Genomic DNA, 13354 nt, shown 5'->3' with positions numbered 1-13354 from the left:
TCTTGAAGAGGATATAAGCGAATATTTTTCAACCTGAATTAATAAACCTAATATTTATTAAATTGTTCCTGAACTGTTATTAATTCCAAGCTTAATCGTGTCGATGATATTTCAATCGCGCTTTTCCTATTCAGAATAAAAATTTGATTGCGGACAGAAAAAGAGAGAAAGAGAGAAAAACATGGAACGCGAACGGATTAAATCATTTAAGATCAGTTCGACACAAAACTTGGCGATTTGGGCCACTGCCTATCATCTACACATAACTGCGACGATAAATGCGGTGAGTTTCTCGCGTCCGTCGATTTTCTCGCTCTACAGACGATGGGAAGAAAAGATTAATGTCTCTAACTGCGGAAAATTGGCGAATACAGAGAAAACGATCGGGTACAATAACATGTTAATTTGCATCTTTCTTTAATCGTATTTTTTGACATTTTTTATGGTGTTTCAAGAATTTACTTTGTCAATAATTAAGCAATAATTTCGTTTAACTTATCAATATTTATCAATAATATTCTCTATCATAAAAAATCAAATGAAAATGATATACATATTGACAAATAATATACAAAAATTAATAAATATAAGACTCGAAATATAAAATTAAAAAACCAGTTATAATGGCAATACGAGTCTAGTGTCGATGTTATAACACATTTATTTATATTACAATCAAATAAATATTGATATTAAAGCATACAAAGAGAGGATAGCGAACGTTTCGACCCTATTTTTGGGTCATCTTCAGCGCGAAAGTATATAATAAAAGATAATATAATAACAATGTGTTTTATATCGGAGTCTGTTACAAAGGTTGCTGTTTAAAGCGATAATAAATGTCTCGGTATCTCATTATCTTGACGATGCCTACGTAAAAACAAAGGACAAAAGTAAAATAAGTTAAATAAATAATGTAATTAATATGAACAAAGAAAGAAAAAGTACTAAATTAAACATGAAATTATGAGATTGGAATGTTAATTTATTAAAAATGATCTAAATATAAACTGAACATAAAGTCAAAGAAATAAATAAATAAGTTATAAATAAGTTAAATAAATAATATGACTAATATGAACATAGAAAGAAAAAAGTACTAAGAATTACATGAAAATTACGAGATTGAAATTATTTTAATGTCAATTTATTAAAAATGATCTAAATAAACTGAACATATAGTCAAGAAATAAAAATTAAAAGGTTAAACAGATAAGAAGTTAAAACTACGGAAATAAGACTTACTTCCAGGCATCGAAGATAATGACGCGCCGAGGAGATGAATAAAGACAACTTAACATCTGCGAAGACAAAGATCGACTCGTCTTTAACGGATAAATGTGACTTATATATAAACGGTAAAGAGAGTCAAATAATGTATAAATGTACACATACGCAAAGTCGCAGACCTATTTGTTATGATAGAAACTGTGTTAAATTTTTGGCAAGTTGTTGACAATATTTAAATAAATTTCTGGTAAACGTTCAGTATCCGTTTGCAAATTGAGACCATTTCTTTGCCTCTTGATATATAGCATTTCGGAGATCAATCTTTTACTCAAATATAATACATTTAATGTATGACAAATATACAGGGTGAATTTTAATGGTTGTGTCAATCTTTTTATCATGCGGGAGATTACTGATCGCAATTTTAATAAATTGATCGATACATAGATGTCAGTTAATTGGATCTACCGTATCGAAGGCCGAAATATAATGTGTACAATTAAAGTAAGTGAAAAGCTGAAATTATATAGTATGGATATATTATTATTGTTAAAGCTACGCACTTATTATTATTATTATTATTATTATTATTATTATTATTATTATTATTATTATTAAATATAAATATTATTATATTTATTATTATTATTATTATTATTATTAAAGCTACGTATACATATTTAATATATTAAAGCAGTAAGAATACATATTTAAAAATTCAGTTCAAATTTAACACTTTAACGTTTTATGTAAAACTTTATTTCAAATTCCGCATTTATTTTTATGATAAAAATTTTTATTATTGTTATACGCTAAAGGTATGTAGTATTTCTGCCGTCTTGAAATAAAATCACACAATTGTTCCACAAGAAATACATTCTTATGAAACAATTGCGTAATTTTATTTTAAGAAGGAAGAAAATTTTTTGCTGCATATTTTTAGCATATAAAACAATAAAAATTTATCATAAAAATAAATGCGGAATTTGAAATAAAGTTTTACATAAAACGTTAAAGTGTTAAATTTGAATTGAATTTTTAAATATGTATTTCTTCCGCTTTAATATACCGAATATGTATAATAATAAATCCCTAATTTAATCACAGTAAAATAATAATAATAATAATAATAAATATAATAACATATATATTTAATAATAATAATAATAAATGCGTAGCTTTAATAATAATAATAAATCCACACTACATAATTTCAGCTTTTAACTTGCTTTAATTGTACACATTATATTTCGGCCTTCGTTACGGTCAATTCAATTAACTGACATCTATGTATCAATCAATTTATTAAAATTGTGATCGGTAATCTCCCGTATGATAAAAAGATTGACACAACCATTAAAACTCACCCTGTATAATACATTTAATGTATGACAAATAATATATTTTAAAATAATATATTTTAAAATAATATATTATAATATATTTATAATATATTTTATGATATATTTTAAACGAGAAAACTATAAAAAAAAATTGTACGTGCCGCAAAAAATAGAAGAAAGAATTTATGCATTCATGAAGTGATGCTGAGGATTTTGCATGTACAAGGAACAAGCAATGAATGAAGAATGAAAAAAAAAGTAACAGTGTGATTTAAATTTTTCGGAGCAGTTATAGGCGCGCGTCTATAGTTGTGTACAGTGAAAGCCGATATTTCGAGTCGAAGAAAAATAGGAGGAACTGGTTGAAATCAGTTTACGTCTAGGTGACGGGCCGTACATAATGTTGCATATGCAACCCGTCGTTATGTAATATATATATATGTGTGTGTGTGTCGCCGATATACTTGGCTAAAAAATATAATCTTCCAAAGAGTACAAATACAATCAACGTCGATTCTAGCATGATTAATGAAGAATCGAATTATGATCATTTGTAGATAGAAGATGATTCTATTTCTCATCTTTCAGAGTTTGAAATATTGCTTCTTCCAAAACGACAGGTGTACTTTGTATGCTCTCTTAATTGTTAGAAAACACAATTCATCATAAATTCCCGTCTTTCAATAATCCCCTCAAATTTTTCAATAATCGCAATTCAAAGGAAAATTTGTTTGATCCGTATTTTTGAATTTATTAATTTGTTTTCTACCAAAATAATCCATTTAATTAATTATTTTCTAAGAATCTCAGATAAGAAGGACAACAAATGGCTAACCTGTATAGTTCGGCGGCCAGTAACTGTCCTCGCAATCGATCTTCGATCGTCTCACGTTCGATGATCCAGAGGATCTTTCGTTCTTGCGGCAATCTCTCTTCAGGCAAGTTCTTCCTTGCAGCCTCTTCAGGAGGATCTAGCGGTCCCCGCGAACACGTGTGTCTTCGCGCATGTTAATGCACGCGGACGATCGCACGCGCCGAGAATCATGCTGTCCTGAGAAAACGCGAGCCTCTCATCGTCAGGCAGGTCGCTGACGACGCTCGATCATCGATTCCGTCGTCGCGAATCGATCCACCGAAAAACCGAAAGATACACAGCAAGCACACTTTCTCTTGCCAGTTGCACACCACGCACACGCTCGCGAAATCGGCGGCTTCCTCGAGACTTTGCTAGATCAAGCGAAGAGGGAGTAGCTCGCCACGTGCCGCGGAAACTGGGGATATGTCTTCTCGCGAGAGTATCGGAATTCGATGGGAATATAAATTATTATGTAAATTATTGCGTAATACAAAAAATGTTGGAAAAAGCCTCGACTTTTTGCTGCAGTGTTTCCGGAAACTAATATAATCTAGATTATTTTAAAAAAATTTTTTCCTTGTTTCAAAGTCCGTTTACAATACTTTCGTTATAAACATTTTACACATGTAATTTATATTCTTGTCAAACTACGAATTTCGAATTTTACGACCTGATTTTTTTCGAATTGTTTTATGAAGTAGAATTTAAATTTAATGTTTATATATCGCGACGCGAAATTTTTTGGAGCACTCCGTCGAATTCTTTTTTCTTTGTGTTTTTACACCAATCACTCACCAGGATCTAAGGCACCGACGGACTATCCTGGGATTAATGTCGGATTCAGTCAACCTCGCTCTGTGGAAGCGATCGTCAGACTAAAGTCGTCGCACCGCTTGTAAGAGTACGTGCATGGGTTTCTTATCCCTTCTGTTAGCACAAGATATCCCCTCTTTCTTTCTCTTCTTTCGTACATCGGAATCTTGGCTCTTCCGATATCGTGATTTGTTTATCGACTAGATAAACAAAATCCTGGAAGGACATAATTTTCTTCATTAATTTAAAAAAATATATATCTGAATTTTTTCTATACAAAGTAAAATATCTTGCAAAAATTAGATTATGTTTTTTGAAATTAGATCTTATTTAACGAAAGAACGTTGTCTTCTTTTGATACGTAAACATTTTATATCAACTTTAATATTTTGTTTTAATTCAAATTTCATCACACAAATTTTATTTTTATTTTTATGCGCGAATGTAAAGCATAAATCATTTACGAGACATTGCTGTGCATAATAATTATGTCTAACGAAAGAAGATAAAACCGTCGCATAATCGTTTCAAAGGTAAAGTTGAAAATGCCAAATATTAACATCACTTTCGATAAATCTTGCCGAAATTGCACGCTCATTCCCAACAATCTTAATCACCATTCTGTCGACGCCGAAGAAAAATGCAGCAGAAAAACAGACAATTCTCTCGCATTCATTCATTTAATCATTTTGTAATATTGTGATTAATTCATAATAATTTCTTCAAAATTCTATCTCTTACAAATTCGGTCTACTTTAAAGAATCAAAAAAATCGATTTTTTTATATTTGATTTTTTTTATATCTGAAGAATATGTCTTTCAAATTTTATTGAAAAATTCGCAAAACTGACAGAGTTATAAGACTTTAAATAGCATTTTAAAAAACTAATATTAATATTTTTTTTATTATACTTTTAAGAAATGAAAAAATTTCAGCAAAATTGAAATATCTAATTTTAAAATGATATTACTTTGTCATGTTTCACAATTTTTTAAATAAAATTAGATTCAATATTTAAAAGACATCCTACGAAATATAAAATAAAATTATATATAGACCAAGTTTCTTCACTTCAGAGACTTCATTACACAAGGAGCATTATGTCACATCATCGAACATTTTTTATGCATTTTTTAACACGTTTCACGCAGAGGCTGATATTGACCAAAAAAGGCTAAGAATTCAAAATTTAAAAATATTGACATACTGTTTAAGCATCATTTAAACATCAATAGAAATATATGTAAAAAAAACGCCAAAGAGATAAATTTCTAATATTCTTCAAATTTATAAAAATCATCAATTTTTCATATTGCTACAGTAAACTGTCTCTTTAACAGTAACTGTAATCTTTAACAGAACATTAAGTAATTATTATATATGTCATGATCTGTATATAGCATATATATAAATTCTTATATACGACTTCAAGATAAATTAACGAAAAAATACATGTCAACTTTTAGCGCATCATTGCATTATTTTTAAATATAATCAATTTAATAATTCCAATAATAATTTTTAAGAAATTACAAGATGTTTTCGATATTGATTGCAGGAGTTGTTTCCATTATCGGTTTTTGATGCAGAAAAGGCATTAACGAAAAGTCGAGCAGTTACGAGCAAGTACGAGCTGAATTCGAAGGATCAGACAGAAGGTAGGTAAGTGAATTGTCGCGAAGGTCGCCCAGCTCACTTTTCCCCTGCACTTTTCTTGGTTGTTCTCGACTCCTTGCAAACCTTTTACTCTTGTCTGTCCGTCTGTTACATTTCATTGCATTGAATCGTTTCTATAAAAATACCTTAATTAATTTAATTTTGTTTTTAAATTTTACTTTTATTTTTTATTTTAATTTTTTTCCTAATAAAATTTGCATATGTTCCATTCATTATCGGATTTTTGCAAGAAAATCTCTTTTTTTTTTTATTAAGCTTCTTTATTTATATATCCCTGCTTTTTTTCAAATGTAGAATTTATATCAAATGTTAAATTTAAATGAAACATTGTCTTGATACGAATTTATCTCATTATCAGACGTCGCAAATCTAGACAACGACGGAGTTGCAAAATATTTTTTATCAGGGCGCTCTTGAGATTTATAGATCTCAACGCAACAATATTCGTTAATCGGCACGAATCTGTCAGCACGTCGCCAATCTTTCGTATTGTAAGCACAGAAAATCACGTCGCAGTGTTAAACCCTGGCAACCGCTTCGCAGAGAAAGGCGGCCACCCACCGGCTTACACAACTGCTTTGCTCCAGTTATTAGTATGTGACTCTTTTGCCGGTTGGGCGACCTGACGAACCGTGACGTGCGACAGGATTGTCATTTACGTCTCTCAAAAAAAAAAAAAAAAAAAATTCAAAGCTGAATAAAGCACGGGGTAAAATCCTTGCTGCGACTCTCAATCGAATTTTTTGTCCTTTTCCGTGATTGCGTCGCAAGCAATAAGAATTGTGCAAATATTTCTCTAGAAATATAATAACTAAAAGTATCTCCCATTTCCTCTTTTGTTACAAATATAAATTGATATAAAAGTAATCGAAAAGCGTAAAAACGAACTCGTTTATTATTCGTTATATAGAAATAATTGATTGATTGCAAGCATTAGAGAGTAATTTCATTTCTTTGATTAGTTCGTAAAACTGTTTCGATTCTTTCGGAACTATCACGTTTACGTTAAATATAAGGAATAATTAATGATATTAGACAGATCATAATTTTACTTGTCAAATCTCCAATTTATCGCAACGATAATGTATCCTAACAAGATCGTTATTCATTATACACTTGCGAAACTTGTTCCAGAAACAGTTTAAAGAGTAGCAATAGATCCTCGAATGTCTTACTCGATTGTGATCGAAATGATCTACAATAGCGAGTATTATGACATGGCGTACCTACCTGATACTTTTTTGGCATAATTGTCCGTTGTATGTAATATTCCTCTCAAGAAACAACTCTATTCCTTTCTTTTTCTAGGCTTTCATTAATTTAGACTTAATTTTGACACAATGCAAATTGATTTATTAGTCGCAAATTATATATTTATATATTTCAAACTTGATTTCCTATCTTTAGAAATAGCGTATCTCAGAAATAGTGAAATATATTTCTTTCTTTCAACCTGATTTATCACTTACATTTTTAATGTCGTGATTTATGATTTCAAAAAATTCAACAATGTTAGCATCGAAGATTAGCGATAGAATAGCTTAAAATTTTTTAATTTTAGTCATATACATTTTTTTATTCATGTAATTTATGCGATGAAATAGAGATAAAATGAAATGATAAAATGAAATAGATAAATTATATAGAGAATATTCTTTCTGTATCCTAAAAATAAAACAATAATTAGGATAAAGATACTTCTTTCTCTCTTGGTGTCTTCTATAAGAAAATCACTGAACATGCCGTACGCGAAAGTCTTGCAAAAATGGTAATTTTTTTGCGCAAAATGACATAAATCTTCTTTCAATTTAAGCTGCTTTAATATATCATTTGCGTTTAGCATAATGTTTATATAACGCGATTTTTTGGTTTCTTACATTCTAATGCGAAAATTATCGTTTAATATCATTAAAAGAGAAGAGAAGTCATATTCAGTACAAAAAATCCGTCATCTTCATTATATCCTCCTATTAGTCGCTAAATGACATCTCATTATTATTGTATTCTAGAGCCATTCATATCATACATTTCACAATATTTTATATACATTCTGTATTCGTTAATGATTAAACAATTTATTGTGAAAGATGAATGATTTTCGTAAAATTATGAATTTCGAATTTGCGAAATTGACAGTTTATGTAATTATTGAATATCCTTGTCTCTTTATTTTTCCAGTATAAAGAAAATAACTTATAATTATTATTTTTTTGTCTCTAAATATAAAAGTATATTTATGAATGTATTTATCTTCTTATAAAAATAGATTAATTACATACGAGAAATAAATGACGTGAATTAGATGATTCAAATATGTGTTTAAAGATGGATGAAATTGCTCACGATCACATTTCGCAAACTAAAAGATCCTTTTTACGAAAGATATCTGTATTTTTACACCTGTGCAACCTCTGAATACATCATTTATCCATCATAGTTATCATGATTCTTGCGAATTGTTTTTAAAGTCACGTATGTGTTTAGATGTGCATCTGCGTAATCAGCAGAAAGATGATATAGAGAATACGAAAAGTATTACGTATTGTAAACTTAAACGAAAGTATCTCGCAAAATTCATGTAATATCTCTCGCTAACTAGTCGTATGCAATTTTTCTATGAGCGTTCGTTACCTGTGAAATCTGCGACATCTGGCAAGCATATAGCATCGTGATATCATCTGTATCGTATATCACTAGTTAAAACATCCGTCTCTCTAGAGTACGTGATGTACGTCCAAGTCGAATAAAATCTGTGGAAAGAAATTTGTCTTATGTCATTATAAAATATCTTATTATAGACATATATTATTAATACAAGATTCTCTCTCGAAAATTCTAGGTTGAGTCAAATTTAAAGTAAGGAAGATTATATTAAATATTTGAAAAATATAAATTAATTTGAAGTAAATATTTTTCTTAGCAAAAATAATCATTAAGAAGAATCATTATCTATCATAATACTTTCTAATTTATAATATTACATATTTTTCTAGAAAAGAAAAATATACAATAAAATCCGCTTGAAATGAATTTAAAAAATCTGATTTTGTATGTGTACGTACGTCATATGTGTATTTTCTTTCTTGTCATGTGTATACTTATTTCATTAGAAATGATTGTCAATCATTAATTACGTGAAAATTGTAAGCGCTTCGATTTTTATTTTCAAAAAAGATAAAGCTCAAATTTAATAAAAAAAAGTCCATAATTATAGAAAATGTAACAAAGATAAAAATTATATTCTTTAATATAAATATCTATTAATCCTTATATATGTATATGTATATATATGAGTGCGCCACGTTTCTCCAGCCTTGGAATTCGAACAGGACGTGAACGATCAATGACAATCAATTTTCCTTGATTCCACGTCGACATTATGTCGTGTCAATTTGCTCCAAGGTTTAGGGAGAAAACACATTTACATATAAGGAGCCTGGTGCTCGCAATATCCAGAGATAGACTGGACAATTGGATTTGAAAATCGCGCTGACAGAACGCCTACGATTAATTAAGAGAAGGCTACCTTGAACTCGAACCACTTTTATGATTAACGACGTAAAACCGTTCTAATTGGCCTTCACCGTTAGTCGGTACAAAGCGTTAATAACATTTGGAATGCGCCTGCTGTTCATCATATATGAATTTGCAATATGCGTCTGCAATGTACATTCAAATTAATATAAATAATCAAGATCAAAATAATAAAAAACCATGATGAAAAATGAAAAAAACGTCAATTTTGTAAATTCTTTTACAAGAGGAATTTGAGATAAATATTGAGAAAATAGTTTACAATTTATTTAATTAAGTTGAAAAAATTATACATATGTAATATCTTTCAATTAATATCAAAATGAATTTCAAATATCTTTCAATTAATATCAAATAAATCCCAATTATTTTAATATTAATTTTTACAATATGAAATGTACATTTGTGTGTGGATTTACAATATCTTCAATAATATTTGTATAATAATCAATTATATTCCAATAATTAAGTTTAAACAAAAGAATGATTGATAATTATATACATCGGATGTATTTAAAATAATTTTAATTATTTAAAATAATTTTACTGTCGCGTTTTGTCACATTTATAAGTAATGCGCAGTGACAGGTTTTGATCATTATGATATCCTTCACATGATGTAGAAAGTCTAGACACAATGTAATTATTTTGAAACACTATATTCTGTATATCTCAGACGGATATTAATACCAAGTCAGGACACATCTGTGTAGTTTAGAATATTTACATCATATCGTGTTCCTAAGTCACTAGCTAATCAGCACTTTTAACTAACTGTTTATGCCTAATGTCGAAGTCTAAAAGAAATACCCTCGGAGATTAAAAATGATGGATAAGAACTTGTTGATCGATCTGCGTCTTCTGTACAATTGCTCATTTTCACATAATCTACACGCTGAATATCTTTTCATATCAATACAAAAGTGGCTTAAAAACTAAAACAACATTGAGCAATTGAAAGATCGCGAAGATCTATTTTTTTATAATATATTATGTGCATATATATATATATATATATATATATATATATATATATATATATATATATATATATATAAAATTATATCAAATATTAAAAAGTTTTTAAATAATTTTTCATATAAACAAGTAGTGAATCATTCTTTAGCTAAAATTGGAAAAAAATTGCAATCTTGTAAGAGATTTTAATAATTACTGCCAACTATAATGTAGAGTGGGACGACCTGCAAAAACTAGCTTTTGTTTGCTGAATATAATACACGAGTTAGAAAAGAAAATTTTATTAATGAAATCTTAATAACTTAACCATATTAATATTTTTCCATTTATATAATAACATTTACCCTAATATAATGTATAAAATATATATCACTACATATAAATTTATTTATTTCGTCACTTTTACTGCATCAGCTTCCTTGTTCCTGATGTCGATTACAACCTGTGAATTTTATACTTATAACATTGTAACAAAAAACTCGAATCTTATCTATTACTTACTTTTCCTGGAGATTTATTTTCAGAAACAAACTGCAAAGCATCATTGATTTTATGCAAGCCAACAATTAACGAGCAAGATGGTGTAATAAGCCCTTCTTCAAGGAATTGTAAAACTTCATCTCCTGCTTGACTAATTTTAAAGTAAACAAAATAATTAAATTTTTATTTATATAAAAGGAATAGAAACTATAAACATATAGCATACCGATATACGTCAGGCTTTCTCTTTCTGTATTCTGCGAGATTAAAACCGGTAACGCTGAAGGAACCTTTTTGCGCCTCCGAATGAACATTCGTCATAGTTGTCGCTGTGCCAGCTATGATTATGCGCCCTTCATGACAGAGGCTACAAGTGAGTGAACCGTCCAATGTTGATTATGACTATTTCAAGAAAATAGAGATTTATACCTTCGCGAGACAAATGATGCACCACCACAGCGAAATTGTCATCGCGCAGCAAATCCTTTAGTGTTGCATCTTTGTAGACATTGGTAAAGCTAAAAATATTACATGTCTCACTAGTGTATCTTACCTGATGTGGAAATCCAGAAAAGCAACTTTTCTCTACACCCAAAAATCTATTTCTATTGGCAGATTTCTTTGAAACTTACCAATCCAACACTTTCTTGAAATATTCTCCATCTACATCGTCAAAAATAGCTTTGATGTCTCGTTCGGCAGCAATTTCCTCTATTTGCTTTAATAACTTCTTATCTTTGTATTTAAGGGATGCAAATGCTCCTTTCTTTCGAGCCAAATCTGCTCCATCTTCAGTCGCACATACCCCAATGACCTATGTAAAAATAATATATCATATATAAAGCCTAATTATGAAATAAATTGTAACTATCACAATCATAAAATGAATTATAATTATACCTTTGCTCTAAAGACATTTGTCGCAAGATCTATTGCTGCAAGGCTAATACCGCTTATACCAACATTTATTAAGATCATATCATCTTCATCTATACTGACTTTTCTCTCTAGCGCAACCAGAGCAGTAATATAGTTGTCTAAAATGCTCGCAGCATCTACAGAATTTATCACAGAGGGTACTTTCCATATATCCTAAATAAGATAAGTATTGTTATTAACAATATTGTGTTAAGTACTCAAGAAAAGAAATCCATATTTTAAACACATCTTACTCCAATCTCTGCCAGACATTTCTCGGCCAAACCTCCATATCTTTCCTTGTTAAGAGCAATGACTTTATCACCAATTTTGTAGCCATTCTTCTCTGCTTCTGTACCAACTTCAACCAGTTTTCCAACAACTTCATAACCCAGGATTGTTGGTAATTTAGGCTCAAATGTATACAAATTTTTACTGAGCAGTGTATCGGAAGTGTTTAAAGCGCAATAATGAACATCAATGAGAACCTGTGGAAATAAATTGAGATTATCATTGATATATTCTTTTGATATTATATATTTATATATATATATATATTTATAAATATAAACGATAAATTGCACTTAATTCTGCAATAATTCTTTTTTCTTCTACTTACTTCATTCGCTTGTACGTTTTTTGGTGACTCCAGACTCTCTATAACGAGAGGACTGGAGAAATCTTTTAATAATGCAGCTTGAATTTTTCCCGGCTGCGAAACCGGAGCGACATTTTTCGCATTTTCTTCGATAGCAACACTGCTGAATTTTGTAGCGATGATTCGCGGTGACAAGCTACTTCTACATAATTTTATAAAAAATCGATGTCCTATCGATGTCATATTAAAGATATATAATTAATTGGACGTCGTAATCATTGCAAAAATTTCAATATGTTTCAGCGCTTTTAAATAATAACACACCTTTATAAAAATTTCAAAGCGCACTAACAAATTGTAAGAATCAAACAGTCTGATATCTAGAACTTAGAACTAGAAGATAAACCTAGAAGGTAAACAAACTCATTTATGCGAGGGTACATTCGAAAATATTACTGGGGTAAAGTAGAATTTAATTAACCAATCAGGACAAAAGATCTCTTTCCGATTGATCAAATCAATATTTCCATGAGTAGAATTTTCGAACAGATTCCAGGAGAAAGAATAACATGTTTGTAACATTAAATACTATATATTAAATATATATGACATTAACCTGATAAATAAATACGATAAACATATTTATTAATCATGTAGATTAAATAAATTTTAATTTAAATATAATTTTTATATTTTAGTATAATTATTATGTAACAAACTTTTGTATTTTTTCTTATTAAAATAATATTAAAATATGTATTTTTATATAAAATTTTGTATAAAAATACATTTTTATATCTTTATATTTTTATATAAAATTTTTATATAAAAATTTTATACAAAAAATTAAGTCTGCAGATACAACACAAATTAAATTTTGTCACTATTTATAAATTACATTTCATTTACCTTATAGAAAGTTTTCC

The 13354-nt window shown here is 29.1% G+C and overlaps 2 protein-coding genes across 4 annotated transcripts in view; both read right to left on the bottom strand.

The window, feature by feature from the left end:
* The window catches only part of LOC145973848 (uncharacterized), a 56250-nt gene extending 51829 nt beyond the window's left edge, over positions 1-4421 (bottom strand). Inside the window, exon 1 of one of the 3 annotated variants that reach the window (XM_083103448.1) lies at positions 3409-4421. The gene's annotated coding sequence lies outside the window, so the exon portion shown is untranslated. Of the gene's footprint in view, positions 1-1245; positions 1284-3408 lie in introns of those variants that run through there. The other 2 variants (XM_083103449.1, XM_083103451.1) reach the window with 2 other exon arrangements.
* A 6276-nt stretch (positions 4422-10697) lies between these two features.
* Positions 10698-12817, bottom strand: LOC145973852 (protein Cryzl2). Its single transcript, XM_083103457.1, has 8 exons — positions 12450-12817; positions 12085-12318; positions 11813-12004; positions 11545-11726; positions 11342-11430; positions 11139-11265; positions 10934-11063; positions 10698-10874 (listed from the first exon to the last, which is right to left on the bottom strand). The coding sequence occupies exons 1-8, from the start codon at positions 12669-12671 to the stop codon at positions 10821-10823; spliced, it is 1230 nt and encodes a 409-aa protein (XP_082959583.1). The 5' UTR covers positions 12672-12817; the 3' UTR covers positions 10698-10820.
* Positions 12818-13354: the final 537 nt, after the last annotated feature.

Source organism: Camponotus vicinus, unplaced genomic scaffold (assembly GCF_025532165.1).
Source record: "Camponotus vicinus isolate PSW18456_S1 unplaced genomic scaffold, iyCamVici1.0 SCAF_6, whole genome shotgun sequence".
NCBI lineage: Eukaryota > Metazoa > Arthropoda > Insecta > Hymenoptera > Formicidae > Camponotus > Camponotus vicinus.
The sequence above is the reverse complement of the archived record's forward strand: the minus strand, read 5'-3'. Positions and strand labels throughout refer to the sequence as shown.

What these genes read in the sequence shown, in the direction of transcription:
- LOC145973852 (XM_083103457.1), bottom strand. Translation starts at nt 12,671, where the DNA reads ATGACATCGATAGGACATCGATTTTTTATAAAATTATGTAGAAGTAGC. An exon ending in AAAACGTACAAGCGAATGAA is followed by an intron (nt 12,319 to 12,449) that starts GTAAGTAGAAGA and finishes TTATTTCCACAG; the next exon opens with GTTCTCATTGATGTTCATTA. An exon ending in AATGTCTGGCAGAGATTGGA is followed by an intron (nt 12,005 to 12,084) that starts GTAAGATGTGTT and finishes TATCTTATTTAG; the next exon opens with GATATATGGAAAGTACCCTC.